We start from the raw sequence: 27,246 nt of genomic DNA, 5'->3' as shown, positions 1-27,246 counted from the left end.
GCGATATCCTTCTTTTATCACTGACCAGATCAACACTTTCCTGCATAGGTAATGCTCTCTCATATCAGTACCATATGTGAATGAAAATGTCTCTTCTAATTTTGGCCTGTATGTAATAAGTGAATGGACAAATGAACAGACGAAGGCACATGATCAGGAAGTGTCCAGGTAGTCCCTTCCCTGATGAACTTTTTTTTCTAACAATTATTTTATAAATTGCTGTTGGCCTTTCTGTCCCATGCTGCCATTGCTCTTATATAGATAAATCGTGATTCCCCTTAAAATACCTTACTATATACCTATAGATATTACTTTCTCATGATTAAAAGTTTTCTTAACCATTGCCCTGATTTTCTTGTTGAATTCATCACTCAACCTGCATGAGGACAACACAATCAAGGTCACAATCCAAGCCCTATAAAGAATAAAAATATAGACCTTCTCAGTCTGTGTGGTTGAAGTCAGATATGATCTGAAACTTCCAACAGGCACTAAGCATCACGCGGTAAGTGCTCCTGCTGGGTATCTCCTCCCTTATATATATAGAAAAAATCACATGATTGCTCTGCAGCACAGTCGCTTCCATATACGGGGTATGTGGTCCACGCAGGCAGAATCCCCTTCGCTCGAGTTCTCCGAGTTCTGTCGCTCCAGAGTCAGCGCCCACCAGTACACGCCAGCATAAATCGGTTTTTGACAGAGGACGCCTTTCTTTATCACTGGCGTCAAATCTCTGCAAATTGCTTTTGATGATTCGCCAACAGCCCCATATTACTGCTCATTGCTGAGCGTAGGGTCCGCAGGTGTGCCTGTCTTCAATGAATATCTCCTCAGATCAAAGAGACTTGCTGCTGATATTGTCGGAATAGACACCCTCAACTCCGGCCCCAAATCCGCCTAATCCGGCTCAGAATACTGGAATTCCTCTTGCCAATCTGGGAGTGGGTGGGTGGTGAGTAACTTTGTATATCTATCCCAACCGTGCCTGGGATGGAGCACACTGACTAACAGTTCTGATTTGTGATGATGTCTTTCAATAGGGAAGAATTCCGCTCTTACATACGGCATATTCCTATCTGCTGTTGTACTTACGCTACCCTCTTTCACAACATGGCATGTTGGACGCTTCATTCCGTCCATTTTACTCATATGGATGGGATATACATCTCTTGTTTTATTAATGATGGTATCTTCCGTAATTTTGATACCAATAAAAACTATTGTGAGTTCTGCTATTTCTTTTTTGTAGATTCTTCCTCATCCTGATCTACTACTGTCCACACAAAGCTTGTTGTCAACAAACAACCTCTCACTCCATTCACCAAAACATTCTCACTCAGCACTCAACACTCAGCGAGACCTTGCGAAAATCTCTGTCATTCCACTACGTCTTTACTCTGTTGATTCTCGAACCCAGTTCATCAGTCATCATGCCTGTCAAAGTATATTCTGATACAGAGATTGCAGAACTTCTCAAGCCACAGAGCTTCGACTGGGCCGATGACAAGGAGGAATTGGAAGAATACCCTTCCTGCGACACATCTGGCCCCAATTACCAAGAGCCAGATGGAGAGTGTGTTCCCGCAAAGGTCGTCGATGAACCTTCGATGGTCAGTTCCTTCGACTCCATGCCAGAGAGGCCCTTTTCTCCAGAGCCAATGGAGCGAAGCAATCTAGCCTCGTCTCCAGCCGTGTACCAAGATGAGGCGTCCAGCTGGCTCCAAGTTTCAGTGAACAAAGTCGACGCCCAGCTGGTCAGCTCTCTTAAATACCAGGCCAGAGAGGAGATACCTAAGGAAGACGACTATCAGCTTCTCCAAGGTGAGGCTGCAGTGGAGTGGGAATTCTGTCACCGAAATGACATCATATTAGACGATTGTGATGAGGAGCAAGATCCCATCCATCATTTCAACTGGCATGGCCATGCAGTCCGCGAATATAGCGGGACCCCAGCAGCCCATTCGCTCTTATATATCCTATCCCGCCCGAAAACACCGGCCCCAAGAGACGAGAATCGAATCCAGTCGATTCTCAATCGGGCAACCAAATTTGTGGACCCGGTGATATACGAGGGAGACTTCGCTGAGCTCCAACGAAGCGGACAAGATCTCGTGAATGCTGTGACAGGGCAGGTGTACAAGTTTTACAGCCCACACGGATGCTGGCATAATGATCGACGAGACAGGGAAGAAGGCACCATCCAAGACAACGGAGTCATGAACATATACAAATGTCCTGAGTGGCTGGTGGCCAACGGGTTCTATGATCACCCGCTGGTCCCAACTCGAGAGCAGATGCATAGCAACTGGGAGAATTTGCGGGATTCGTCCTCTCCTTGTGCCGGCTCCGATTGTTGGAAAGTCCGAGAGAAGAGATCTCGACCATATATCCGATCTCCCTTGCGGCTTGCGACTGCAGTGGACACTGATGATTGCAGCGATATGAACCAGAACAAAGTACATCGGATGCGCGGCAAGTATCAGTGGTGGGAGGCATCGAGGTCTATAGAGTGCTTTGTGAAAGAAGTCCTCTTACCTATACCCGAGGAAGAGACCGAATCTTCTGATGATATGGCGAGCAGTCAAAGTTTGTTTTCATCGACTGATGCCAGCCTGTTGACAGATTCTGAGAGTTCCGTGATGGAATTGCGTGAATGGATGTTGTTAGATCAGAATGACTCCTTTGATACCAAGCCATGTGATCGTCGTGCCAACAATGCGAACAGGGCCTCAAAAGGTACTGTTTACAAACATGGCAAGGCATCTGCATGGAGACGTGTTCCACACAAGATCTTGAGTGCCCGACAGACACGCCTCTATTCTATTGCAGTGAGAAGTCTCGAAAACACTAGAGCAGATAGCCTGGAACGAGCAGAAGGGAGCAGGCTATCGGAGCAACCAACCAACCAGCACAACATGATGAGTGAGAGCCAGGATGATGAGAACACTAGCAAGAATGGACAAGAGCACTCTGCAGATGAGGATGTGCCTGAGGTAAGATTGTTTCTTCGCAATGTTGTTCCAAGTCTTTCTTTATTCTCCATCAAAACTGTAGTGGACATGACACTCACAACACTTCAGAGGCAGGGCACATCTCACACAGTCTCCAATCCACTAGCCCTGAACCTGCCTGTTCATGATGCGGAACCGACTAAACACAAGAATCCTTTGACACGTATCAAGTCGTCAAAATTATCCCCAAAACGGCTCCGTAGGCAACGGGCGAAAGTAAGGGGACGATTCTCCTCTCGAAACTCCAGTGAGGAGACACTGACCTACTTCTCGTTTCCCAAACCCGTTTTCAGCAAGGATCTGAAAGGATATAAGAAATGGCTGAGCGGAAAGGTCTGGCGAGATATCGCCTACAAACTCTTGGACAGCAGTTATGTTGATGAGGAAGGAGACTTGAGCCCGCCCGTCCTGTGTGTTGCTGCCGTGTCACGGGAGCAAATGCCGTCACCACCACCAACGCAAGCAGAGCAAAAGCCTCGAAAGAATTGGATGCGAAAGGTGGCGAAGAATTTCATTGACGGATTCAGTCTCATGGGTGATTACCCAGCGAGGTATATGTGAAGCTGTTACAACTGGCTGGAGAGCATCTTGTCAAATCATTCAAAGGGTTTGCAACAGGTGGAGTTGGACCTGACTGAAGTGCATTACATTGGGGAGTGATGTTGGACTGTGTTTGATGCATGACGAGTTTGAGGCAACCTTGGGGAATCTTCTTCAAGGCGACATTATTATAGGGGAGACAAAGGGTGGAGGGGTGAAGAGGGAAAACAAAGACGAAGAGAGAGGAAGACAAAGAGGGGAACAAGGAGGACGATCCTCGACAGACTGGGGCTGTTCTACAGAAGAATGGCCATGAGCTTTCGCTGCTACCTGCCTAGGACGGATGGTGCCTGCCCGATTTTTGCTCCTTCCTCAGCTTCCTGTGATGCAAGCTCACGTGCGGGACTCGTCCGAGAAGCTTGCCGGGCCACCTGGACGTCTTTCCTCTTTTAGCGTAGCGCCAGGTACCGTCGGGTAGGGACCGGATGACAGCGGACCGAGAGCCAATCATCGTTGGGCACCAAACTTCGGGCTTGGCGATCTCGACATGGCGAAAGTTTGATGCTGAGAGCGAACGCAACTTTCGGAGTATGGAGTGCCAATAGTCGAATGCTCCTTTGAGATTTGGATTGACAGACCGAGAATCCGAACTTCAGATTTCTGTCGTCTTCTCTAGTCTATAGTCATGACTCTCTACAAATTCTACAGGACAGATGAAGTGCCATCATCAAGGGAGACCCGTTTCAATAGTCACATACAGATCTGTATCGAGTACTGCTGAACGTGACGTTGGTGGCTGCATATGAAGAAGCGGAGCAGTTCCACGTGTGTTTTTTCACGGCAAATCGCCCAGACCAATTATTATTCCCTACCGATAAAACGAATCACTCCATCCTTCCGATAAGATCCTGTATCTATTCCCTGTTCAAAACACATGCATAAGGCTGGAGGGCGTGGCGTACTTTTAAGGGGGTGATGTGCAATCGATTCTGATCGTCTGGAGACGACGTCATGCACATTTGTCTGTGCGAGGACAAGCAGGCATCTCTAGGACCGATTCGTACGAAAGTATGGAGTATCTATCACAGTCTCGTCAATCCTCAATACGTGGGGCCATCTCATGGCACAGTCAGCACCTCGCCCAAAAAGCTGGATATATGGGCAAAATAGAGTTGTATCCAGCGTCGAAGGATAGAAAAGCGGAGTATGAGATGCCACGCAATGTCCAGGTTGAATGGACTGAGTAGGGGATAGTAATGCGCTCTACGGAGTAATAGTCTCAGGGCCTGCGTGGAAAATGACTTTCTTAGCGTCACGTCAAACAGGAGGTTATACTCCGTACGGAGAAAACAATGCACAGATCCACCCAAACCGGAGACACTGGACGATCGGGCTTCGGCGCAAAATGAGACTCTTTGATGGTATTCGTCGCGAGTAGGGTGTGCCCGGCAATCGACACGAGATATTGCCGATGCGTGCCCCTCCGGAGGCATTCGGATCATCCACTGATCGACTAATGGAACAGGCACGCGGGCGTGATCATTGGCGATCCCATGCCACGAGGACACATCCAGGACGTGTATGACGTACTTTGCATCCTGACCCCATCCAAAGGCACCTCCCATTCGTCTGTCCATGCTCGCTTCGCCAGAAAGCAGTGGAATTGCTGTCCGTGGCCAAGATGCCTCCTGTCCTTGGTCCAATCACAATCGAAGCAGCCATACGGCAGTCCAGCGTACAGCTGTACCGACCTCATGTGGATCCCTCGATGGAATTATTGTTATTGACATGCATTGCAGATCAGGGACGGGCAGCCATGAGCAACTCAACTCTATTCGCGCACATCGCCATGTGAACCCTCAAAACTCCGCCCATCCGCCTCTTTCCCATGGTACCGAGCAACTCTGCTGTCAAGGCAAACGGCTGTCAATGCTGTCATGTTCCTGACAGCCGTTGACGTCTCTGGACCCAGCGGCAATTGGATATGACACTCATCCGGACTTTGCTCGTATCAAAGAAGTCAGAGGACACCAAATAGGTCTTGCAACTGTAAGCCTTCCCAGATCACATAGTACGCGATTTCCTCGGCTGAATTCCGGCACCGATCAGATAACATGATAGGGATAGGCTGCGGTGGTGGTGGAGAAGGCAAGGCTAGCGGAATTTTGCCTCGATAGAGAAATCGTTCAGTCTTCGGCAGGCCAGGTGGCGATAATCCGATCTGGCGAAGAAAAAAAAAATAAGAATTGTCAACCGATTGCCTTTCTCAGACGCCAGCATTGTAGAAATCACATGTATTGGCTAAGCTTTGCAATAGAATGTAGTCGGGTATAATTCTCGGAACTCCAATTGGCACAGGTGATCTTTTTCTCTAGGAGATAGATCATGTGCTGGGTCGCAAGCACCATGCCCGCTGCCTTGATCGAGAATTCAGATCGACGATCTGCCCCTCTTCTGCAGCCACTATTGAAAACTACCAAACTTTCGTCATATGTCCTTTCTCCAAGCGATGACCCCACAGTCCCCTCACGCAAATATTTGGCAGCAGGATGTCGCGGCTTGAAGCCTTCTGGAGATAAGATTCATACAGGAGCCGCAAACTCCTCCAGGATGGATGCAGATTGAGTCTCTACTTCTTATTTTTACTGCCGCTCTCTCCGGAAATCATACAACCCCCCCTTCTTCCCGGCCTTTTCCCACGAAGTCAATTGGAAAGAGGTGAATCACGGGTTTCAAAGAGATTGCGTGTCACAAGAGCATTCTGAAGACACGACTATGGGTGTTCTACAAGAGAGGGCTCTGCCCCGAAGTGCTGGGACGCCACAATCTCGAGGCAACCTAGCCTTGGTCATCACGGTGGTCCTGACATCTCTTGCAATTTTCGTTGTCGCCGTGCGGATGTTTACGCGAATCGGACTGGTCAAGCTGTTCGGTCGAGAAGATGGGATGATTATGCTGTCCTTGGTATGTCTGGCGTCCTGGGTTAACTACCGACAAAAAAACTGACGGTCATTAGACATTTTCGATTGTGTACATGGCATTGGTTATAAGCCGTAAGTCCCGCAATCCGTGGTTTTGCCACCGTTGAAGCGCTTTCCCTTACCGATATCCTTTCTAACACGGAGTATAGAGGTGCATTTTGGGATGGGTGAACACGTATATGATCTTCCGCCGGATGTGCTCAAGGCACAGCTGATGGTGGGTGACGCTTCCTTCCGTTCGATGCTGTTCGATAAGCTGATGAGACGATCTCTCCAGCGGCTCTGGCTTGCTATCCCGATGTACAACTGCAGCCTTTGGTGCACCAAGTATTCCATCCTCTTTCAGTACCTGCGCATCTTTCCCGGTCGACCTATTCGCATTACCTGTTATACAATTATGGGCATTGTCACTATCTATTCCTCCTGGGCTGTCGTGAGCGGTTATTTGAACTGTATTCCAGTGGCCAAGTTTTGGGATCGTTCGATTCCCGGAAATTGTCTGAGCTTCGAAGCGCTTTGGTTTTTCAACGCCGCCATGAACCTCATTACGGATATTGCTCTCTTGATTTTACCTATGCCGGTGCTCAATGCTCTCCAACTCCCACGCAAACAGAGGCTAGCTCTCATGGCAGTGTTTGCCATTGGTGGAGTGTAAGAGAAAAAAAAAGCTCGTATCTGGTCTGTTTGCGCTGTCATGGCTGACATATCTGTACAAAGGGTTTGCATCACCAGCATGCTCCGTCTCAAGGCCTTGAAGGAAATCGCAGTCAGCACGGATGAGTCTTGTGAGTCTGACTGAGTCTACCAAATTGATAATCGACACTAACAGATCAACCAGGGGACAATGTTGACGCCGCTTTCTGGACAGCTGCCGAGTGCAACGTCGCCATCATCTGCGCTTCCTTACCGTATCTGCGTCCGCTCATCGTCCGCATCTTCCCTCGCTTTGCCTCGAACCTCAGCTATCCACAGAAGTCGGATGTCCAGGTCACAAGTCATCGAAAAAGCAGGGCCACACTCCTCACCAACCCCATTCGGGGCGACTACGACATGTACGGGTTCAACGACCGAACGGATGGCGCCCTCAGTCGCGGGACTTTGGGCGGCATTCAAGTCACGACCGAATTGTTCCAGGAGACGACGAAAGGAGGGGAGTCGGTGGAATCCATCAGCGAGCGAAGACTAGTAGCGGATGCTTGACATTTACCATTCTCTTTCTATCTCCTTTCTTATATATAATGTCCTATACTTTCTCTTCTTTTCCCTTGTCTTTTTCTACACTTTTGGCTTTTACCCCTCTTGGACATGGCAATTTCTCGATCTCACGACTTTATTAGGGCTGGTCAAATGATTTGGGTATGGGCGGCTGTCTGCGCATTGATATACCACTATTCGGTTTAATATCACAGATCTGTGACGTCTCGTCTGGATATGCTTTTTACAATTTCTTCCTTGCCTCTTTCTTTGCCCTTTCTCCCCTTTCATGTTCTATATTTGCTGTTTTTGATTTTCCTACTTTCTCACCCTCTCTATTTTTCTCTATGTTATACATATTCTAATTACCTGATGAGACCATGTACAATAGTATTGCCAGATGAGAATTGGATGGCCATCTCTGCAATGCATTCGGATCAAGATCTAGATCATATCTCTATCGATATCGGAGTAAACACGATTACGTAATTAGGGTGCGAAGCCCTGGTTGCGGAACTGCGGAACCGAATGCGGCCAATTAAATCCCCGAGTCGCCGACCGTCACCGCATGCGTACCCGAGGAAACGCCAAGCCACGCCAACGTGCGCAATCCAACAATCCAGCCCAGCCTCCTGACCAAAGCTCACCTCTGTGACCCGACGTAGTTACTGCGCAACTTCATACCTATTCATCCTCTACCGACTGTTCATTGACGATTGGCAGACGGTCTGTCGGCCTGAAACCTCGTTCCACGGAGTCAATTCTTGACACTGCTTTCCACGTGCGCGTCAAGTCCTGGTCCGTACCAGATACCGCGAATTCGAGCTAGGCACCGGCATTTCTCTAGCTCAATATCCTTATTCTCGGCTACGTCTGCCATCGTTCCTTGACAACGAAGACTACGATATCGCCCATCTCCGTCGCATAGGGTTTTGAGGGCTCGTCAGGTCAATTGCTTCCGAACAAGAGTATTCCCCGAAGTTGGAACAAAGGGAGTAGCTACGCCAAGTTGCGAATTGAACGACCCACAAAAAGCAGCATAGTCAGACAGCGAGTTATAAAATTACAGCAAGATGGACTACTCCAATATCTTGTATGTGTTCCCTGTACGGTCTTGAAGTGTTGATGTTTTTGCGATTACCTCGGCACCGGCATTAAGCCCGGTTTTGTGCGATCGAGCTTTTAAGCGTGTGCATTGCTTTAATGCTTGGTAGTCCGTCCATACTGGCAAACACCATGACTGACTGCGTTTGGATAGCCGTCTCGTTAACATCGCCGTCGGCGTGATTATGATCCTGGGCGGTATTAGCCAGTTCTTTCCTCCTTCCGTGGGCTCAATTATCATCGGCGCATACGTCATCCTGTTTGGTCTTAGTACGTTTCCCATCTGTGGTCGATGTTAGCCTGTCCCGAACAGTTCTAACAATTTTTCAGTCGTTGCCGGCCTGGAATTCCTTCCTCAGGTTCCTGACTATGTGTACCGATACGCCTCTTTCCTCTTTTCGTTCCTCGGACGAGGTGCTTGTAAGTGATCCACTGGCTGTGAAATTGTGCATAACCGTCGTACTGACACCTTCGCCAGTCTACATCTTCGCAGGTTCGATCCTGTTGCACGACGGCGTCCTGCGCTATATTGCCGGCTCGATTATCGGCTTCATTGGTCTTGGATACGTGGTTCTGGAATACATCCCATCGATTGAGCCGCCGTCGAACATGCGGGAGGCCGACAACAGCTGGGGTGCCGAGCAGGTTTAGACCTGTCCGGGAGGTCGACTCCCTGAGAAGAGGCATGTCCATACTTTCTTCGTCCGTGGGTGGCTCTTGAGCGACATGTGATGCACCGGTCACACCTCACCTGTGCACCATCTATTACCTCGTAGTTTTCTTTTTTGGAGGTATGTGTTGCTGGTTATAGAGGGCTAGGAAGAAAGTATGTGGTGGACCTAGACATAGCTGGGTATGGGACATCCACGAGCGTGTGGATTTGACGACTTTTGACTGCATCTTACGTGATTTGGCGATTGCTTTAATTGAGAAACCCTTTTTCTGTTCGCATATTGTCTTTCATATGGAAGCTGGTCTGTTGGATCGATGTATGTACTATATGTGGATACGAGAGAGATACGGAGTGGTACCGTTTAGCCGGTGGATGCTTATCTGATATTGATAATGAGATTACTATAATTGGTAACCATCATTGTCTTGTTTTCATAATTTTTCCCGACTTCCTTTTTTTTTCCCTTCTGATTCCATTGGGCCAGCTTCAGCTTCCCATTAATCCAAAAAAAGAAAGTTTCACCATTACGTACGCAGGCCCATTCACTTTGTGTTCCTGCCGAGGTAGGAAGAAATAATGATCAACAAGCATTCTGACTCTATCCACTAATATTAGTGACGGAGTATCTCCCCTTTTTGCTTCCCCCCTGCCTTCCTGACACAAAAGCACTAAAATGATCTTCCCTACTAGCTTGCTTCAGATCAGCCTGTCCTGAACCCTGACTGACAGACTGAAAGAAGGGAAGGAACCCTTGCTTTGATTTGAAACTGCATCGCCACAGGGGTTTCACTTTGTAGCTTACTAGATGCATGAACGATATAGCTGACACGCAGACAGATACGGAGTATCAATTCCAATTCCAACAACTCGACTTTCCCGAGGAGTCCAGTCCAAGGTCAACTGCAACTAAAAATAGGTCGTGATCTCGAGTACCCGTACGGAGTATGGAGGACTAACTCCGTAGTATGGAATTTACAATATTCCTTCCTGTTTAAGTTTAGCTTAAACAGGATAATAATAAAGATAATTAAAAAGATGTGTAATAATACTCCGTATAATCAAGAGTTGCTAGAATAAATCTTAATTCTTGTTCGACCTATCATTTGCTTCGTAATTATTGGTGGGCTGCAGCGGGATGTCTTCCGATTTCCTGATGAAACCAACATCTCAACTAAATAAATACGAGGCCCTGGATACGGAGTGTTGAACACACAGACAAGATACAACGGATTTTTACTGCTAGATCGTAATCGACGCGTAATTCCTGCTCCATGCGATCGACATTTAGTCTGATTTCTGGCAGTTGCCTGTCTCAAGCCGATGCGTCCCGCCCGAAAGAAAGAACAAGAGAGGAAGTCCAGTCCAGTCCGTTCGGATGGACGTTGAGAAAAGGGCCTGAGCGTCTGGCCAATCAGCACGTGCGTAATTCTGCTGACTGGAGGGCAATTGCTGGCCCGGCCAATCGGCACAGCGCGAGCGGGGCAGCTGCCCGGAACGGACGGCGCTAGAGCCGAGTCCGGCAAAGCGCGCGTTGCGGATAGGCCAGCGTTAGTCCCGAACGGGAATCCGGGGAGCAGAGAGCTCTGGCCTACCGGCGTGTGTGGATTAGCAAGCAGGCGCCCTTCAACGCCGCGATGGCAGGCAACGAGACACCACCGTCCCGTCCAAGCTTTCTTCGGTAGGGGCGCCCGATCTCGTGGAGTGGTTCCCAGGGTCCTGTCTGATGCCCGCGCGATTCGTCATCCTCGCCTGCCCGCGGCTTTTCCAGCGCAAAATCCCGAGCAGTCTCGGCCCTAAGAGCTCGCGGCAGGCAAAGACGCCCGGAATGGGAGGGTGCGTAGACTCGTGGCGATGCGTGGATTCCCCGTCAGCCTTGGGGCCTGTCATCCAGATCGATAACGGTAGATTTTTTAACCCAGCGCTGCTGAGAGTTCCTGGCGCCGCGTAGATATAATCTCCGTATCGTCTTGTCTCCCGTAGATAATCAAGATCAAGATCAAGCCCATCTTGCGTGATCGTAGGTTTGCCAATCGTCCTCCGCCCCGGCATCCCATTCCTTGTCCATCCACCTCCGCCGCTCTCTTTCTCTTTCCACCCAACCAACCCGCTCCTTCATTTTATCCGTCGCCCCTCGATCACGACGCCTTTTCTTCGGCTCTCACTTCCCGGTCGACTGCACGATCTGATTCTTCAGCAGCAGTAAATCTCGACACCTCCCTACTGGACCGGGCAGCCACCACCGGCCTCTGCTGTCCTACCTTCTTCCAACCTACCGGCACGGTGGCTCCTGCGCACGCCACAAACCGCACCGCCTATCAAATCCATCTTGAAGCGGGTTTTTCTGTCTTCTATCCCCCGCACTGAGCCATTACTTGGTCATCGCCTTTTATCCTCTAAGTTAACGGACTTCCTTGCTGTGTTCCCTGTTGTCTTCGCCCCACCGCTTGCGGTGAGCTGGGAGCTGGACTGCATCCTTGGCAGAGTCACGTTGGCGGATTCGACTTTTCTGGACGTTGTGGTGGCGACTTGCTGTCTTTCTTGAGCCACGGCTTGGATCTGCGGATTCCGTTTCGAGTTGTCCGGCAGTTTCGACGTCTTGCGACTGATCACCTTTCTGTTCTGGACTTCCCCGGATTTTCCTGGTCTGCTGTATATCGCCGGTCAACGAGAGTATACAGCGCCAGCGTCAACTCCAACTGCGGCGTTGGCTTCTGCGCCGGCAGATGGAAACCTTGAATCCCCCTGGACGCCAAGCGAACGACCTGATCCGCCATCCTTCGGCTGAGGACTTGGACGCGGCGCAGCAGCTCATCTCGTCGGCTCGCGGCGCGCGGGAACTTTCAAGTGATTTCAAGCTGGACAGCACAGGTGCCAACCGGGATGACGGCTGGCAAGCTGTCAACAACAACAAGAATACCCCGGGTGACGAAATGGACGTGAAGGCAGACGCACCTGCTCCGAAGAACGCACCGGACTCTGCTGCGAACAATACAGCAGGGCCGAAGCGATCGCCTAAACCTCCAGGCAAGGATACATCCTTTCCGGGTCACCAGTGCAGGTATGCTACACTTGATACTATAGAGCATAAAAAGCGCGGTGTGAATCCATGCTAATATGTCGTCAGTAACTGCGGAACCAAGAGCACGCCGTTATGGCGGAGGTCGCCCACAGGGCAGATGATCTGCAACGCCTGCGGTCTCTATCTGAAGGCTAGGAATGTCCAGAGGCCTACGAAGCGCAACCGCACGCAGCCGCAGTCGGGAGCAGCCCAGGCCGGCCAGCAAGGCCAGAAAAGTACATCGCCCGAGTCGCCAGCATCGGGGAATGGTGCTGCTCTTGGGTCGTGTCCTGGTGGCGGCAACTGCAATGGCACTGGTGGTGCGGAAGGATGTGATGGATGTCCGGCCTTCAACAACCGCGTATACAAGTCAGCTGCGCGAGCCGCAGCGGCAAGTCAATCTCAAGGAGAGAAGGGCTCCCAAGAAGGGGATGGTTCGGGTGCGTCTGGTCAAGATGGTGGTGGTCTTCTTGTGTCATGCCAAAATTGCGGCACGACGGTGACGCCGCTTTGGCGACGAGACGAGAACGGACATCCCATTTGCAATGCTTGTGGTGAGTATATAGTGTTGCTGTGTGTGGGAAGTTTACAAAACTGACATGTCAAAGGTCTATACTACAAGCTGCACGGCTGCTACCGACCGACGACGATGAAGAAGTCGATCATCAAGCGACGAAAGCGCGTGGTCCCCGCGCTGCGAGATCCGTCTCCCGGGGCAGCTACACAGTCGTCTACGGGCTCATCGGCGTCGCCTGAGGTGCCGCCGGCCGGGCTGGCACAAGCGTCCGATGAATCACGGCAGTATCAGGGCGGCGAGTACACGAATGATGCAAGAGGGCAAAGTTCGCCTCAAGCCGGTCAACGGCCGCTGACACTGGCACCACCACCGGTGGATTTTACGGGCTACAATTCCAATGCGATGTCTCTGCCTCACCATCCTCCTCCTCCCCCACCACGACCACTTGAACCCGACAGGTCGACGCCTCTGGGTACGAGTTCAGGGAACCCGAAGAAGCGGCCGATTGGAGACACGGCTGGCACGGGCGATACGATGACGCCGCTCGAATCGAACCAGCTCCCTCCGATCATGTCGCAGACGAATCCGGCACCCCCGGCACGGCTGAATTCCATCTCCTCCCTCCTCAACCATACCTCATCTGCCGAAGAATCTCGCCTGGACCCTGCGCTGGGATCTTACGGTCGTCCATCGCAGCAACAGCCACCCACTTCTCTACCACAGCCACAGCCACAGTCACAGTCACAGCCACGGGGGTCGACAGACCTCGAAACCTACAAAATGGAGCGTCGTGCGCAGCTACAGCGCGAAGCGGAGGAGATCCGAGAAGCGCTGCGGGCGAAAGAGCGGGAGCTGGCGGAACTGGACCAATAACACTTGCTTGACTCGACTCGACTCCAGTGTTAAATCAAATGACATGACGGATGGGATGGGATGGGAGATTTGATTCGATATGATGACTGTATAACGATGTATGCTAGTTGCCTTTTTTTCCTTCTTATTCCTATTCCTATTATTATTATTACTATTAATTTAAGATACCTTGGGAAATGGACGGTTGTTAGTTTTCCTTAACTTGACTTGACTTATTTGACAAATGAATGAATGAAATAGCGAAGCGAATTTTCGACAATCGACAATGGAGAAAAAACAAACAGACAAACAAATAAACAAAAAAGTTGTGAGATCGATTGAACTTGTGACTTTTGCCTAAGATCATAAGTTGTATCTCTGTCTAGGTATCTACCGTCTAAGTAATAGTCACCTATCATATCATACCATGTCACTAATAATTAATTACCTGTAAAGGGAAGTAAGTAAGTGTGAGGAAGATAGGTAGGTATAACTAGCTAGAATCAATCAAAAAGGGAAAAAGAAAAGGAAAAAAATACAGCACAGAAAAAATAGGCCTAATTAGCTGAACTAAGTGGCTTATACGTAGGTATTTATTCAGTATGCAATAATGAAATGAAATGAAATGAAATGAAAAGCAGAGAAAATCAATAAATCATTTACCTTCAACTTTCTACATACATACATGTACAGTGCATACATGACGTATATATATATACCTGATTACAGCCTCGCCTTGTCCTTCCGCTGCTTCTGCTGCTGCAAAGCCTCACGGACGACTTCCACCGCTGTCGTCGCGCACCCAAACGACGTCTGGTACCCATAGCCGCCATGACCGTAGTTGTGGACCACCCAGACGCCGTCGATGAGCTCCTTTTCAATGCGCGGCCCGTCCTCGCGCACCGGCCGCAGTCCGACTCCGTGGCGGATGATGTCCAGTCCTTCGATCCCCTGGCCTGGGGCTACCAGGCTGGGACAGAGCTCGATGCAGCGTTTCATGATCCGCACGGCTAGGTTTGGGTCTGGGAGGGAGTCCCAGTTGTGTTTCTGGTAGGTGCCGCCTAGGATTGTGCCTCCTCCTGTGTGATGAATTTTTTTTTAGTCATGTCCGTTAGTATTTGAGGAGTATGTATATACGTACCCGCCGCTCGTGTCATCATGTAGGTGACCTCGTCATCTCCATCATCGGTGCCGGAGATGGAGCACATCAATCCGGGGTCGTTGCGAACGACGACAATCTGCCCTCTGGCCGGCAGGAGGGTGTTGTCCTGCACACCGCCCAATTTGCGGGACGACAGGCCCGTGCAGTTGACGACGAGATCGGCCTTCTGGCCCGAATGGTGCGCATTCGCTGCCTCGGCGACGTGCTTGAAGACGGCCCGCTTGAAGACGACGCCGTTCTTCCGGCATTGGCCGACCAGCCAGGGCAGGTACACGGCCGTGTTGATGCAGACGGAGGTGAAGCGGTTTGCGTTGTCGATGCCGGGGGGCAGTTCGTCTTTGGAGAGTTCACGGAACTGTACATAACCCAAAACCGGATGTCAGTAGATGATGACCTGGGAGAAAGAAAGTTCGTGGATAACATACGTTTGGCAGCACCTTCCCGTACCATGGGTTGGGCTTCACAAGCTCGGAGAACCACTGCCCCGTGGTCGACCCCTGGTCTTTGGTGCGATTGTACACGACGGTGTCTGTGGATGTCAGTTAGATGACATGAAATTCGTGAAGAACGGATCGGATGCTGGTTAAGGTTGTCTGTCCTACCTTGAAAGTGGATGCCAGCCTCCGGGTGGTTCTGCGCAATGTCTCGCAGATGAGGCCAAGTTGCTCGCTCCCACTGCCCGACGCGGCTATTTTCAGCGCCCACTCTACCATGGCAGTCAGTCTGTGACTTCAATGCTGGCTACACGCGATTCACCCTTGGAGGACGCACGGCAAGTAGTTGGCCCCGGCCCAAGGGGAGCAGTATTCGATATCGTAGTCGCCAGGCATGTGCTTGGCGGCGACGGTGATTTTGTTGGAAGGGTCCTTGGAGAGGAGCCATGCGGTGGTCAGGCCCGAGACTCCTGCCCTGAGAGCATTGTCCGTCAGCGCAACTCATAGCAGATAGTGCAGAGAGTGATAGAGGATAGCATACCCCAGAACGACGATGTTATTGGTTGCCATTGCTGATCTAGATAGATCTAGACTATCGCATGGATGAATGACTGCGAATTGTCTTGCACAGTAGCAGCCAAAGCTTCAGAGCTAGCCTGGTGGATAGAGTAGATATTTATATCTACCTAGGTCTGGATTGACTCCGAGGGTGGCCGATAATTGCCAACTGCTGGTGTGGGGCTCGCTAGTTGGCTCCGATAAGACGATAACCTTCCCTGCAATAATAATAATATCGGAGAGTAAAGCCCATAAGAGATTGATTGGAGGGTTCCTTGTGCTATTTTTTTAAAGCTATGGCCAGATTGCAATTTCAATGGGTTGTTCTGCCATCTTCAATTTCTCCGCATAAAGGATTCACTGAAAAGTGCCAGAAGTACCTGTATTTATCGAGTCTTCATTCAATAGACTAAATCTAGGCAGTTAATCTAATGAACTGTCGCACTCAACTCCAATAGCTTGATTCTTGATTGTCTGGCCTTGAATCATTTCAATTGCTCGAAGAGAGCTAGTATCACCTTGATTCCCATTCATCTAGCAGAGCCAGTCATGTGAATGTTGTCGCAGGCATTCACTTCTCTCGTCAATAGACCTGACCCATCAATAGCAATTGATCTCCAGCAGTGAATTCGGGTATCGCCATGACAGGCAACTATAAATTCGTCTCTTGTCTCTCTTGTTTCTCTTTTCTCTTTCTCTTTATCATCTCATCTCTCTCATCTCTCATCTAGACTGCGTTCAGCGTCTTCCCTTGTTTCTTCTCTCATTTGACAGCATCTTCGTTCCGTGCTTCTGGAAAGCACTCTGTTTCTCGACTCTCCTTCATTCTCTCATCCTCAATTCGACCTTGAATCCTCCAGCAGGCCTGGCGTGCTTTTTCGTGCTTTTTCTTACCGCTCGTTTCGTCATCGATGCTCGCGGCAGAATCCCGCGCTGGACGCGCCGCCCCGCCAATCAGCACCGCGCATTCCTCACCGCGTCGGCCTCGGTAAGGCTTCCCTTCCCTTACCCCGGTCGTGTTTGCTCTGCATTATCTCGCTTTGTCTGCTCGACCAGCTCCTTGCGTCCTCCCTTGTCCTTTTTCTTTTTTTTCTTTTTTTTCTTTCTTTCGTCACCTCTGCTCGACGAGGATCCCTCACGCCCCCCAAATGAGGGAGATTCTCGAGCAGGGCTCTCGCAATCATGGCTGACGTGCCTGGCAATCGGTCCAGGGTTGTGCCCATCATGGCCGGCCGTAAGCCCAACGGCGATGCCCCCCAGCCCAGAGTAACGCGAGCATCGAACAAAAAGGCCGCCGACGCCGACGCCCTGCGGCTTCCGTGTCTGGAGCAGCTGGGCTTGTATGCGTTTCCGACCAAGGGTGATGGTATGTATTTTTTTTCTACACCCCTCAATTCTGTCGACTCCCTGGCTGACAGTTTAGGCAACTGTCTCTACTATGCCCTGTCGGACCAATTGTACGGCGTATGGGACCGCTCATCGGAGATCCGCAATCACCTAGCCGAGCACATGAAAAAGCATCGCGACTACTTTGTCAATTTCACGGCTGCGGTCGGCGGGCGGCGGCGAGCCCCCAGACGAGCTGCTTCCGCCGCCGCCCGGGCATCCACTCCCGTGGGCCCCTCGGCGTCGCCCCAGGAGCAGGAAGAGGCGTTCGATGCCATGGTGGCCCGGTCCGGGACGGACGGCGTCTGGGGCGGATCGGAGGAGATCCAGGCCTTCTGCCAGTTCTACAAGCGGGACGTCAAGGTGTATACGGATTCGGGCATCCAGACCTTCCGGGATGTCAATGCTCCTCCGGACGAGGAAAGAGAGCAGGTCCATATTGCATTTCACGTAAGTGGGCATGGGATTGGCCGTTGATTCGGTGTCGCTAAGAGGTTTAGAATTTTAACCATTACTCGTCCGTTCGCAACATCAATGGCCCGCACACCGGCCTCCCATGTGTCAAGCCAACGGGGGAATTCAAACCGGATGCCGGGAAGGCGTCCAGCGAGTCCGGGCTGGTCATCGATGTGGTCAGTCCGTGGAAGATTTCATGCATCCAGGAAGGTCTGGGCGGCCGATACGACCACAACACCATTGTGGAGATGCTGCGCCGATGCCGCGGCGATATCGACCGCGCCTTTTCGAACTTGCTAGACGAGGAGACGTCCGGGTCATCGTCGCAGTCGTCGGCGGCGTCCGCTACCGCGAGTACTGTGTCGAAGAGCACTGCCAGTGTGCCGAGCCTCAAGCCTCGCTTACCGTCTTCCCGCTCTTCCTCCCGACACAGTACCGCGAGTAAGCGGTCGGCCGACGACGACAGCGACGATGACGGAGGTCAGCCTGGCCGACGCACCCGAGGTCGGGAGCAGAAGAGACGGATCCTGCCTAATGTCACCGTGGGCATCGCCTTCCGCGATGAGGAGAAGAATGACCTGGTGTCGTTGCGGCTGAGGGTCAATCCGGATGCCATGGCGGAGCAGGCGAAGGACGTTCCTGAGGGGGCTGATGGGTCGGATCCGCCTGCTGGAAAGAAGCTGCGGGCACGCAAGCCGAAGCAGCCGAAGCAGTCGAAGCAGCCGGCCAAGCGTCGGGTTAAGGAGTCTGGCGGCACGTCGACCGTCAAGCGGGAAGAGTGAGGTGTTTATGACGATTCCGCATTGCTGGCGTTTGGGCTTTTAGCATCGTCGAATTCGCAGTACATTGGGAGGAGCAAGGAGTTGGGAGTTTTTGACTGGCCATGTTATCTTATGATCTTGCTTTATCTTCTTGTCATTTGCTAGGAGTCTTTCTGTACATACATAGTCAGAAGGCTGGCCTTCGATGAAGAACACGAGATAAGCATGCACGAGATGTTCCATAGACTGGTAGATGTGCATATTACGGCTGCTTGCGGTACATTTTGCTGCTTAATATGACGATATCAAACCATGACATCGTTTTAGCAAGCTACCCACACTACTCCAAATCAACAATCAACTGCCCCTCGTCGCCCAGCTCCGGTCGCACAATCTCCGTGGACCCCATCAAATCCCGCGTCAGCGTGGTGATCCTCTCGCGTACCCAGTCATGGTCCGGATCGGACCGGTCGAGGAGATGGGCCTGGAAATGCTGGATGCGGGTGGGGAAGATCTCCAGTGTAGACGGACGGAGACGTAGTCTTTTCCCAGACTGTTCGTTTGTTTCTTCCTCTTCTTCTTCTCTGACATTCACCCTCCACACCGCTCCCAGATCATTCCGAAACCGCTCCGTCAGCGCATAATCGTCGACGAAATCCCCGCAGCCGTAGATGATCAGTTTGCCCGGTCGCGGCCTCTCCACGCCCTGGACATGATGCGACGAGTGGCCGTGCACAATGTCGACGTCGCACTCGTCGATCAGGAAGTGTGCCAGCGCCCGGATCTCCGACAGCGGCTCCCACGTGTAGTTGGGGCCCCAGTGCACCGAGAAGATCTTCAGCGCGGGCCGCGTCGAGGCCGTGTTGGCCTCGGGGCGCGGGCGCTCGGTCAGCAGTCGCTTGAGCCGCGAGCGCGTGGATGCTGAGTAGTCGATCAGGTGGAATGTTGGCACGGAGGCCCAGTCGCGCGGATGGTCTGAGGCGGACCAGACGTGGATGGCGTGTGTTTGCTTGTCGTCCTCCTGTTTCTGTTCCTGTTCCTCCCCGCCAGCGGAAGTCTTGGTGTGGGAAGGCCGCGAGGCGGGATCCTCCCGCTGCCCGCCCTCGCGGGACCCGCGCTCCCCGCGGGGCAGAGCGAGAATGGCGGGACTGATGGCCTCCTCGGTGGTCTCGCCGGCGCCCGCGAACGCAATGCGGGCCTTTTTCAACGTCCAGGCGGTCTCGACCAGCCCCTCCGGCCCAAAGTCCAGCGTGTGGTTATTCGCCAGACTGGCATAGTCGATGCGTGCCCGCTGCAGCGCCGCCGCCGCATTGGCGGGGTGCATGCGGTAGTTGAAGGCCTTGTTGGGCCAGGGCTCGTCGTGCGTCGTCGCCGACGTCTCGAGGTTGATCAGGTTGAGGTCGGCCTGCTGCAGCAGCGGCAGCGTGCTGCCCCAGGGGTGCGCGGGCGTGTACTCCCCTTGCAGCTTGGGGTGTCGCTGGCGGAATGCGGCGACGATGCTGGCTTCCTCCGGGTTGTACACGTGCTGCGGGAACAGCTGGTCGATCAGGCGGCCCAGCATGACGTCGCCGAGGAAGTTGAGGCGGAAGGTCCGTTTCGCGGTCTGCATTTCGGCCATGGTGGCATCGTTAGGACAGTATTCGCTAGAATACTGGCTGTCTGTCAGTATGCAATGAATTCAGAAGTTGTATGGATGGGTGTTATGCTGTTTCTATTTTCAGTCGCGGCCCGATATTATCTAAGTTGTGCTAACTTCATCATGACATAGGACCAGCCGCTCTCGCGTGGTAATCGACCTACCTGCATAGGCAATCTAGGTGCCTGAATACTCCGCACGCAGTCACGCCGCTCATTGGGCGATGGATTTCGTCTGTTCTGGTCCATCACCGCGACGTCATGTCCAACTTTCGAATTCGAAATATCTTGCTGGCGAGACAGAGACTCGTTCAACATGAGAAGAGGCTCGAGAAATAGCACTAGTCTGATACGAGTATATCGCAGACCACCTTGATTGACCACAGTACATACAATATCGACATCAATTGCCATATAAAAGCATACCTGTTTCCTACCTACCTACTTACTAGGTACTTACATTTAATAAACTCCATGCAACAATCCAGCTCGCGACCAGACTCGTCCATCTCAGCCAAGCTCCACAAGACCATCGCCGACTACGGCAGTCTCCCCCTCGAAGGCACAGGCGCCGTCAAGGTCGACGACCAGAACCAGACACAAGATCTGCAACCGACCCCGGACACCCTCCTCGCCATGGTCCTCGACGCCCTGCTCAAATCGACGCGCATCTCGCACGACCTCGCGCAGAAGACACTCAGCGCGGTGATCCGCGCCGGATACCATGACATTGACACCCTGAGCGCAAGCACCTTCGACGACCGTGTCAGAGTGCTGTCCGAAGGGGGGTACAATCGGTATCGGGAGCAGACGGCGACGCGGCTGGGGGAGTTGGCGGAGTTGGTGGAGGAGAAGTACGGTATGCACCAGCGTACATTATCTATCCACACCCTTCCTTTACGTGGAATGCATACTAATGTGGATGCGTTCTAGACGGCGACCTAAACAACCTCCTCCACCAAACCTCCTGCCAGCGGGACCAGATCCGGCGCCGGCTGAAAGAGATCAACGGCATGGGCGACCTCGCCGTGGAGCTGTTCTTCGACAACGCGCAGGCGGTGTGGCCGTGTCTGGCGCCGTTTGTCGACTCGCGCAGCCTGGCGACGGCGGAGGAGGTGGGCATCGGTAGGGATGTCGATGCCATGTACGCAGAGGTGGATCGTGATCCGGTCGAGATGAGCAGGTTGGCGAGGGGGTTGTCGGAGGTGAGGTTGGATAAGAGGCAGAGAGAGATTGCGCAGGGGGTATAGTAGCAGAAGAAGCATCTATACTTTCTGTCCCGTATTTGTCTCACAGCGAGACTGTACTGTATAATATAAACTGATGTGTATTAGACATTTCTGAATCTGCATAAGACGAAGGTCTTGGAAAGTGATGCAATGGATAATAGATGTGTCAATTTATTTATTTATTTTTTTATAAAAAAAAGAATAAGAAAGGAAGGAGTAACTTCACATCGTGCGTATATATACATACCATGAGAATCTCTTCCTCTCATTTCTAGAAGAGACAACAGGCAGGCAGACAAACAGAACTAAACACAGCCAGATATAAATGAAGTACTTGCACTCGCATCCGCATTTACACCAGCATCTTCGCCCTCGAGAGTATCTCCAGACCACTTTAACGCCAGTATCATCGTCAGAGTTCTCTCCAGGTACACTATAGTACAGTATTCAAGAACCGAGGGTTCAGGACTCGCAGAACAAAGCAGGGCGGTAGAGCCGACACTATATTAGATGTGGCCTTGTTGGTCCACAAATCCCGGTGCAAAAAGGGGAGGTTTTTGGCCTACCTACCTGAACTGCTTCCTGTGATTTATTTCTAACACTCTCCTTCTCTTTATTATTCTCGAAAACATAACCTGCAAGTAACAAAAAAAATAGATTCCTTGAACTGGTTTCACCAAGCACACAAATCACGTGCCAAATTCGCGCCCTTGAAAACAAGTTAACAATGGCTTGATTTATTAATTACCTGTATTTATTTCAACTCCGCCTGAACCCAGGCAACGGATGATCCAGTCCTCCTACCTCCTTTCGCTGATGTAACTGATAATGTCCTCGCCATTTATAGACCTTGATCGCAATCCTATTCCCGGAGATGAAATCCTTGGCTATGGCAGGTCAGGGCTAGTAGTCCTTCGCAATAATGATTGCAGTCAAAATGCCAATAAGATACAAGAGCAGCACCGATGATGACGTGCAAGTGAATATCGAGGTCATCCAGCGCGAACAGGATGTGTATCGGCGCTTAGGGCAGTGTGATGATGTTGTGCCCTACATCAGCTTTTCTGAAACGACTACTGAGCTCGCTTTCATGGAAAATGGAGACCTACGTACCTATTTGACCAAAAATCGGCCTCCTCCTTCTAAGTCTCTTCAGCTCTCCCGTCAAATGGCTCGCACTCTCGTGCGTATACATGACCGTCGTGTTATTGTGGCAGATATTGCTAGTCGCAATTTCCTCCTTGCTTCGGATCTTTCTGTCAAGTTCTGTGACTTTACGGAGTCATCTATTATGCCTCCCCATATCGATATGGAGACTGCCGACGACAACGGATATTCGATTCAGACAGATATCGGGCAGCTTGGGGCAGTGATGTACGAAGTTGTGACGGGAGAGCGTTGTGAGTTTGATCTCTTTCAGGATCAAGAGGCTAGTAGCCACGCTACCTGGCCTCGAGGAGAGACCCTCCCTAGTACCGAGAATATTTGGCTTGGTCCAATTATTGAGAAATGTTAGACTAAAGGTGCCTTTCAGAATGTGGAGCGCTTGTCAGGGGCGTTAGAGTCGGTCGGTTTGGATCATCAATCTACTCGGGGAAATGTGACAAACCGAAATGCAAAGCCTCAGAGGAAGATACTTGATGCTATACAGTATTTGAAAACAGGCCTCACACATGGCGTTTCCATACAGCCTATCATCACACTCGCGGTCACAGTTGGCGCCATTACATTTCTTGCCTGGGCCAGGAGACGGTTTTAAGTACTGTACACTTAGAGTCCTGCTTATATACACTGCACGACAAGACAATCCTCACTCATTCTATCGGTTGGCTTGAGAGCAGACTTACACAACCACATGTGCTTCCTTGGCCAAAATTGTACTGCGGCCACCGCACAAATCACACATACAAGTCGATGAACTTCAACGCGCCACTATGCTACCAAAAACACCTCAAAATTCGCAGGGCGAATTCTATTGGCTATTTCTGCTATAAAAAAAATCACAGGAACCCGCTGACTATTCGCAAAGCAGCACATCTTTTATGACATTCCTCAAGACCGACTTTGCGGGTGTGTTATGAAGGCAAATAACAGTGCCATTGGGTACAAATTGACAATTACCAGAGAGAAAGATGCATCTTTCTACAATGGATATTGTCCCTGGATAGGCATGGAGCAGCTCCTTGGCTGGTCACTGTGCAAGAAAATGGCAAATATCCTTCCTTCTTTCGGAATGCAGTCCAGCAGATATTTCTAAGACAGTAACTGTGTTGGCAAGAACTGGGTATCCGACTTCATCAACTATTATATTATAAATAAAGAGCTCAGAATGTATGTACATACATTACAGTGTTGGTCAAATCATCGCAAAGAAACTGCTACAGTATCTATAGATTATTGCTGATTGATATACTTAGGTGTATTCAATCTTATCCTTACCTCTTAAGGAACCCCACTCTTATTAATTACCTAGCTTAATTTTCTTGCTGTTACTCCGTAGTTAGACAACACCAGGACAATTGTTATTGAATTAGAAGATGGAGAATTTAAATTTAGGTACGATCGGAGGAGTGGAGAGTGGAGACTTGAACTTTCTCTCCATGCTTCTTGCGGAGTAGTATTATTAGTTTCTTTTTTTCCCTTTCATCAACCTAATCTAATCCAATCCACTACAATCCAATCTAATCCAGTCAGTCTATGGATATTACCTCATTCAATTCGCTGTGCTGTGCACTACCTACTACATAGTATAGTATTACAGGAGAATACTTACAGCGCACAAGCTTGATATTATCAATCATAAGGACATGCGAGACTGCCGATTTTGAATCATCATCTTCATCTTTTTTTAAATTTTCATGACGTTACGTACCTCCAGGTCACCAGTTACCAGGAAATGTCGCAAGTCCAGTCGAGTTCATTGTCATCGTCCAATTCGGAAGACAGAATTCCGCGACATGGCTCTAATGAAGATCAAGATCAAGAACAGGCCAAGCATATGACTGATACGACTCCCAACAAAACAGATACAAGCGGATACAAACTGGGACAGGTACATGAACCCTCCCAGGAAAAGGTGCATGCATCACCGCAGAGATCAGAACTAGAACCAGTATCAACATCAGCACCATCACCAGCATCAACACCTCCAGACAATGATGACAAACCATCTCGCGGCAGATTCCGAGTGCTGGCCATTTTTACCGCTCTTTCAGTACGTTCATTCATCCTACCTCAACATTAACAAATGTATGCACTCCAACTGACGTCTCCAGCTCTCCCTCCTCATCGCCGCCCTCGACCAAACCATCGTCGCAACAGTCATCCCGACCATCGCCGCCGACCTGCACTCGGCAGCAGGCTACGTCTGGATCGGAGGCGCCTACCTCCTCGCCAACGCGGCGGGGGCCAACATCTGGGCGAACCTGTCCGACATCTGGGGGCGGAAGCCCGTGCTGCTGGCGGCCGTGGCGCTCTTCTTTGGCAGCTCCATCGTCTGCGCGACGGCGGTCGACATGACGATGCTGATTGTCGGCAGGGCGCTGGAGGGCGTTGCGGGCGGTGGGCTGATCCAGCTGGTTACCATTACCATTTCGGATCTTTTTAGCGTGCGGTACGTTGTCAACAATACATGTCATGTCATGGTGAATGCCTGCTGACTACCTTGCAGCCGCCGGAGTCTCTATCTCGGTCTCCTCGAGTTCATGTGGGCGATTGCCGGCGCCGTAGGGCCCATCATGGGCGGTGCCCTTACGCAGGCCGTCTCCTGGCGATGGATCTACTGGATCAACCTGCCCGTCTGCGGCACGGCGTTCCTACTCCTACTAATCTTCCTGGACGTGCACAACCCGCGCACGGCGATGCTGGACGGCATCCGGGCGATCGACTGGTTCGGCAGCGTGTCGATCCTGGGCCTGACGCTGATGCTGCTGCTGGGGCTGGACTTTGGCGGTCAGATCCCCTGGGGCTCGCCGCAGGTCATCTGTCTGATTGTCGTCGGGTGTCTGCTGTCGCTGGTCTTTGTCTACTGCGAGAAGCGCCTCGCGCGGTATCCGCTCATGCCGCTGGGGATTTTCAAGAACGTGTCCAATGTGGCCTGTTTTGTCGTGGCGTTTTCGCACGGGATGGTAAAACACATTTTCTTTCTTTCTCATCTTGTTGCTGATAATTGCTATTAGGTCTTCATCGGCGGAGAATACTACCTCCCCCTCTACTTCCAATCCGTCAAGGAAGCCTCACCACTGCACTCAGGGCTCCTGATTCTCCCCATCGTGCTAACAGAATCCTTCCTGAGCGCGCTAGCCGGCGTCATCATCCACCGGACAGGGCGGTACCTGGAGCTGATCCGGGTAGGGACGGCATTCACCGTGCTGGGGACAGGCCTGTACATCGATCTGGACACGGACTCCTCTCTGGGGCAGATCATCGGGTTCCAGATCGTGGCGGGCATCGGCTCCGGCCTGCTGTTCTCGCCGCCGCTGATCGCGATGCAGAGCAACGTCTCGCAGGCCGACACGGCCGCCGCGACTGCGACTTTCGGCTTTGTGCGTAACCTGGCTACCGCGTCGTCCATCGTGCTCGGCGGCGTTATCTTCCAGAACAGCATGACGCTGCGCAAGACGTCGCTGAGGGCAGCAGGCTTGTCGCCCGCGCTGACGGAGCAGCTGGCAGGCGCGGACGCAGCAGCCAACGTGCTGCTGTTGAGAAACTCTACTACTACTGTTTTGGGTCTGCAGCAGCAGCAGCGACAAGCCATCAAGGACGCCTTCGCATGGAGTCTGCGCAACATGTGGATCCTGTACATGAGCGTGGCGGCCGTGGGGATGGTGGCCAGCGCGTTTGTCTCAAAGCAGAGGCTTAGCAAGGAGCATGTGGAGACGAAGACGGGGATTAAGGAGAGGGAGAGGCAGAGGCAGAGGCATCTAGAAAAATAGTGGTTCTCTCTCATGACCCTTATGTACTGTACATACTTTTGTACGAACTTGGTTATGACTTGTCTACGCATATATTATAGTACAGTATAGTATAGTACACACGAAGATCTAAGTGTATACTGTATTTACAAAAATGCTTTTCTCAAGGATAACTATCTTGATGATAGCTTGCAGTTTACTTTGATAATTTGATTTACTGATTGGTTACAATACGCAGACAGGATAAGCATGATACAAGTAGTAGATTGATCGACTCATCTATTCAGGATGAGCGAAAGTCCTATAGAATGGAGTATCTCTATCTAAGAGTTCCTCCTCCATCATTCATCCTTGCGCCTTTTTTTTTTCTTTCTCTCTCTCGAAATAACCACCGTTATTTGCTGCTTGCTTGCGTTTACAGGTTGTTCTTAATGGCAGCCTCCAGAGCAGGCGGGTTGGCACCGACAACCTCGGCAACCTTCTGGCCGCCCTTGAACAGCAGGAAAGTGGGCATGGCGCGGATGCCCAGCTCCTGGGCAACGTCCGGCACGGCGTCGACGTCGAACTTGACGAACGTGGCGTCGGTGTAGGTCTCGCTGAGCTGGTCGACCTTGGGGGCCATGGCCTTGCAAGGACCGCACCAGGTTGCGAAGGCGTCGAGGACGACGAGCTTGTCACCGGCGACGGCGCTCTCGAATTCGGGTTTGCTGGGGGGGGTGTCAGTTTGCTGTAATTCTGCGCAGGGAGAGTGTAGCTCACCTCTTCAGTTCTTGGACACCCAT

General features: G+C 51.3%; 10 protein-coding genes across 10 annotated transcripts; 7 read left to right on the top strand and 3 right to left on the bottom strand.

The window, feature by feature from the left end:
• Positions 1-86: 86 nt before the first annotated feature.
• Positions 87-3,572, top strand: T310_5358 (uncharacterized protein; the record flags this gene model as incomplete). Its single annotated transcript, XM_013471787.1, has 8 exons — positions 87-108; positions 330-400; positions 489-505; positions 572-593; positions 870-952; positions 1,041-1,222; positions 1,288-2,993; positions 3,081-3,572. The coding sequence occupies 8 exons, from the start codon at positions 87-89 to the stop codon at positions 3,570-3,572; spliced, it is 2,595 nt and encodes an 864-aa protein (XP_013327241.1).
• A 2,754-nt stretch (positions 3,573-6,326) lies between these two features.
• Positions 6,327-7,732, top strand: T310_5357 (uncharacterized protein; the record flags this gene model as incomplete). The annotated part of the gene is made up of 5 exons (XM_013471786.1): positions 6,327-6,515; positions 6,568-6,604; positions 6,682-7,183; positions 7,250-7,317; positions 7,371-7,732. 5 exons carry the CDS (start codon positions 6,327-6,329, stop codon positions 7,730-7,732), a joined length of 1,158 nt encoding a protein of 385 aa, XP_013327240.1.
• A 1,067-nt stretch (positions 7,733-8,799) lies between these two features.
• Positions 8,800-9,481, top strand: T310_5356 (COPI-coated vesicle protein; the record flags this gene model as incomplete). Its single annotated transcript, XM_013471785.1, has 4 exons — positions 8,800-8,819; positions 8,985-9,100; positions 9,161-9,250; positions 9,309-9,481. The coding sequence occupies 4 exons, from the start codon at positions 8,800-8,802 to the stop codon at positions 9,479-9,481; spliced, it is 399 nt and encodes a 132-aa protein (XP_013327239.1).
• Positions 9,482-12,226: 2,745 nt separating this feature from the next.
• T310_5355 (Siderophore transcription factor SreA) lies at positions 12,227-13,951 on the top strand (the record flags this gene model as incomplete). The annotated part of the gene is made up of 3 exons (XM_013471784.1): positions 12,227-12,561; positions 12,628-13,115; positions 13,170-13,951. 3 exons carry the CDS (start codon positions 12,227-12,229, stop codon positions 13,949-13,951), a joined length of 1,605 nt encoding a protein of 534 aa, XP_013327238.1.
• Positions 13,952-14,653: 702 nt separating this feature from the next.
• T310_5354 (D-amino-acid oxidase) lies at positions 14,654-16,096 on the bottom strand (the record flags this gene model as incomplete). Its single annotated transcript, XM_013471783.1, has 6 exons — positions 14,654-15,009; positions 15,072-15,447; positions 15,518-15,621; positions 15,695-15,798; positions 15,864-16,001; positions 16,068-16,096. 6 exons carry the CDS (start codon positions 16,094-16,096, stop codon positions 14,654-14,656), a joined length of 1,107 nt encoding a protein of 368 aa, XP_013327237.1.
• A 1,170-nt stretch (positions 16,097-17,266) lies between these two features.
• On the top strand, positions 17,267-18,708 carry T310_5353 (OTU-like cysteine protease; the record flags this gene model as incomplete). The annotated part of the gene is made up of 3 exons (XM_013471782.1): positions 17,267-17,450; positions 17,508-17,920; positions 17,971-18,708. The coding sequence occupies 3 exons, from the start codon at positions 17,267-17,269 to the stop codon at positions 18,706-18,708; spliced, it is 1,335 nt and encodes a 444-aa protein (XP_013327236.1).
• Positions 18,709-19,027: 319 nt separating this feature from the next.
• T310_5352 (Polyglutamate biosynthesis protein) lies at positions 19,028-20,305 on the bottom strand (the record flags this gene model as incomplete). The annotated part of the gene is made up of 1 exon (XM_013471781.1): positions 19,028-20,305. The coding sequence occupies one exon, from the start codon at positions 20,303-20,305 to the stop codon at positions 19,028-19,030; it is 1,278 nt and encodes a 425-aa protein (XP_013327235.1).
• A 491-nt stretch (positions 20,306-20,796) lies between these two features.
• On the top strand, positions 20,797-21,572 carry T310_5351 (Uncharacterized protein; the record flags this gene model as incomplete). Its single annotated transcript, XM_013471780.1, has 2 exons — positions 20,797-21,181; positions 21,256-21,572. The coding sequence occupies 2 exons, from the start codon at positions 20,797-20,799 to the stop codon at positions 21,570-21,572; spliced, it is 702 nt and encodes a 233-aa protein (XP_013327234.1).
• Positions 21,573-22,488: 916 nt separating this feature from the next.
• Positions 22,489-26,485, top strand: T310_5350 (MFS transporter; the record flags this gene model as incomplete). The annotated part of the gene is made up of 9 exons (XM_013471779.1): positions 22,489-22,951; positions 23,203-23,315; positions 23,558-23,621; positions 23,875-23,882; positions 24,052-24,107; positions 24,438-24,765; positions 24,827-25,164; positions 25,222-25,678; positions 25,730-26,485. 9 exons carry the CDS (start codon positions 22,489-22,491, stop codon positions 26,483-26,485), a joined length of 2,583 nt encoding a protein of 860 aa, XP_013327233.1.
• Positions 26,486-26,879: 394 nt separating this feature from the next.
• T310_5349 (thioredoxin) lies at positions 26,880-27,246 on the bottom strand (the record flags this gene model as incomplete). Its single annotated transcript, XM_013471778.1, has 2 exons — positions 26,880-27,171; positions 27,224-27,246. The coding sequence occupies 2 exons, from the start codon at positions 27,244-27,246 to the stop codon at positions 26,880-26,882; spliced, it is 315 nt and encodes a 104-aa protein (XP_013327232.1).

This window comes from Rasamsonia emersonii, assembly GCF_000968595.1.
Source record: "Rasamsonia emersonii CBS 393.64 chromosome Unknown ctg1118621760271, whole genome shotgun sequence".
NCBI lineage: Eukaryota > Fungi > Ascomycota > Eurotiomycetes > Eurotiales > Trichocomaceae > Rasamsonia > Rasamsonia emersonii.
The sequence above is the reverse complement of the archived record's forward strand: the minus strand, read 5'-3'. Positions and strand labels throughout refer to the sequence as shown.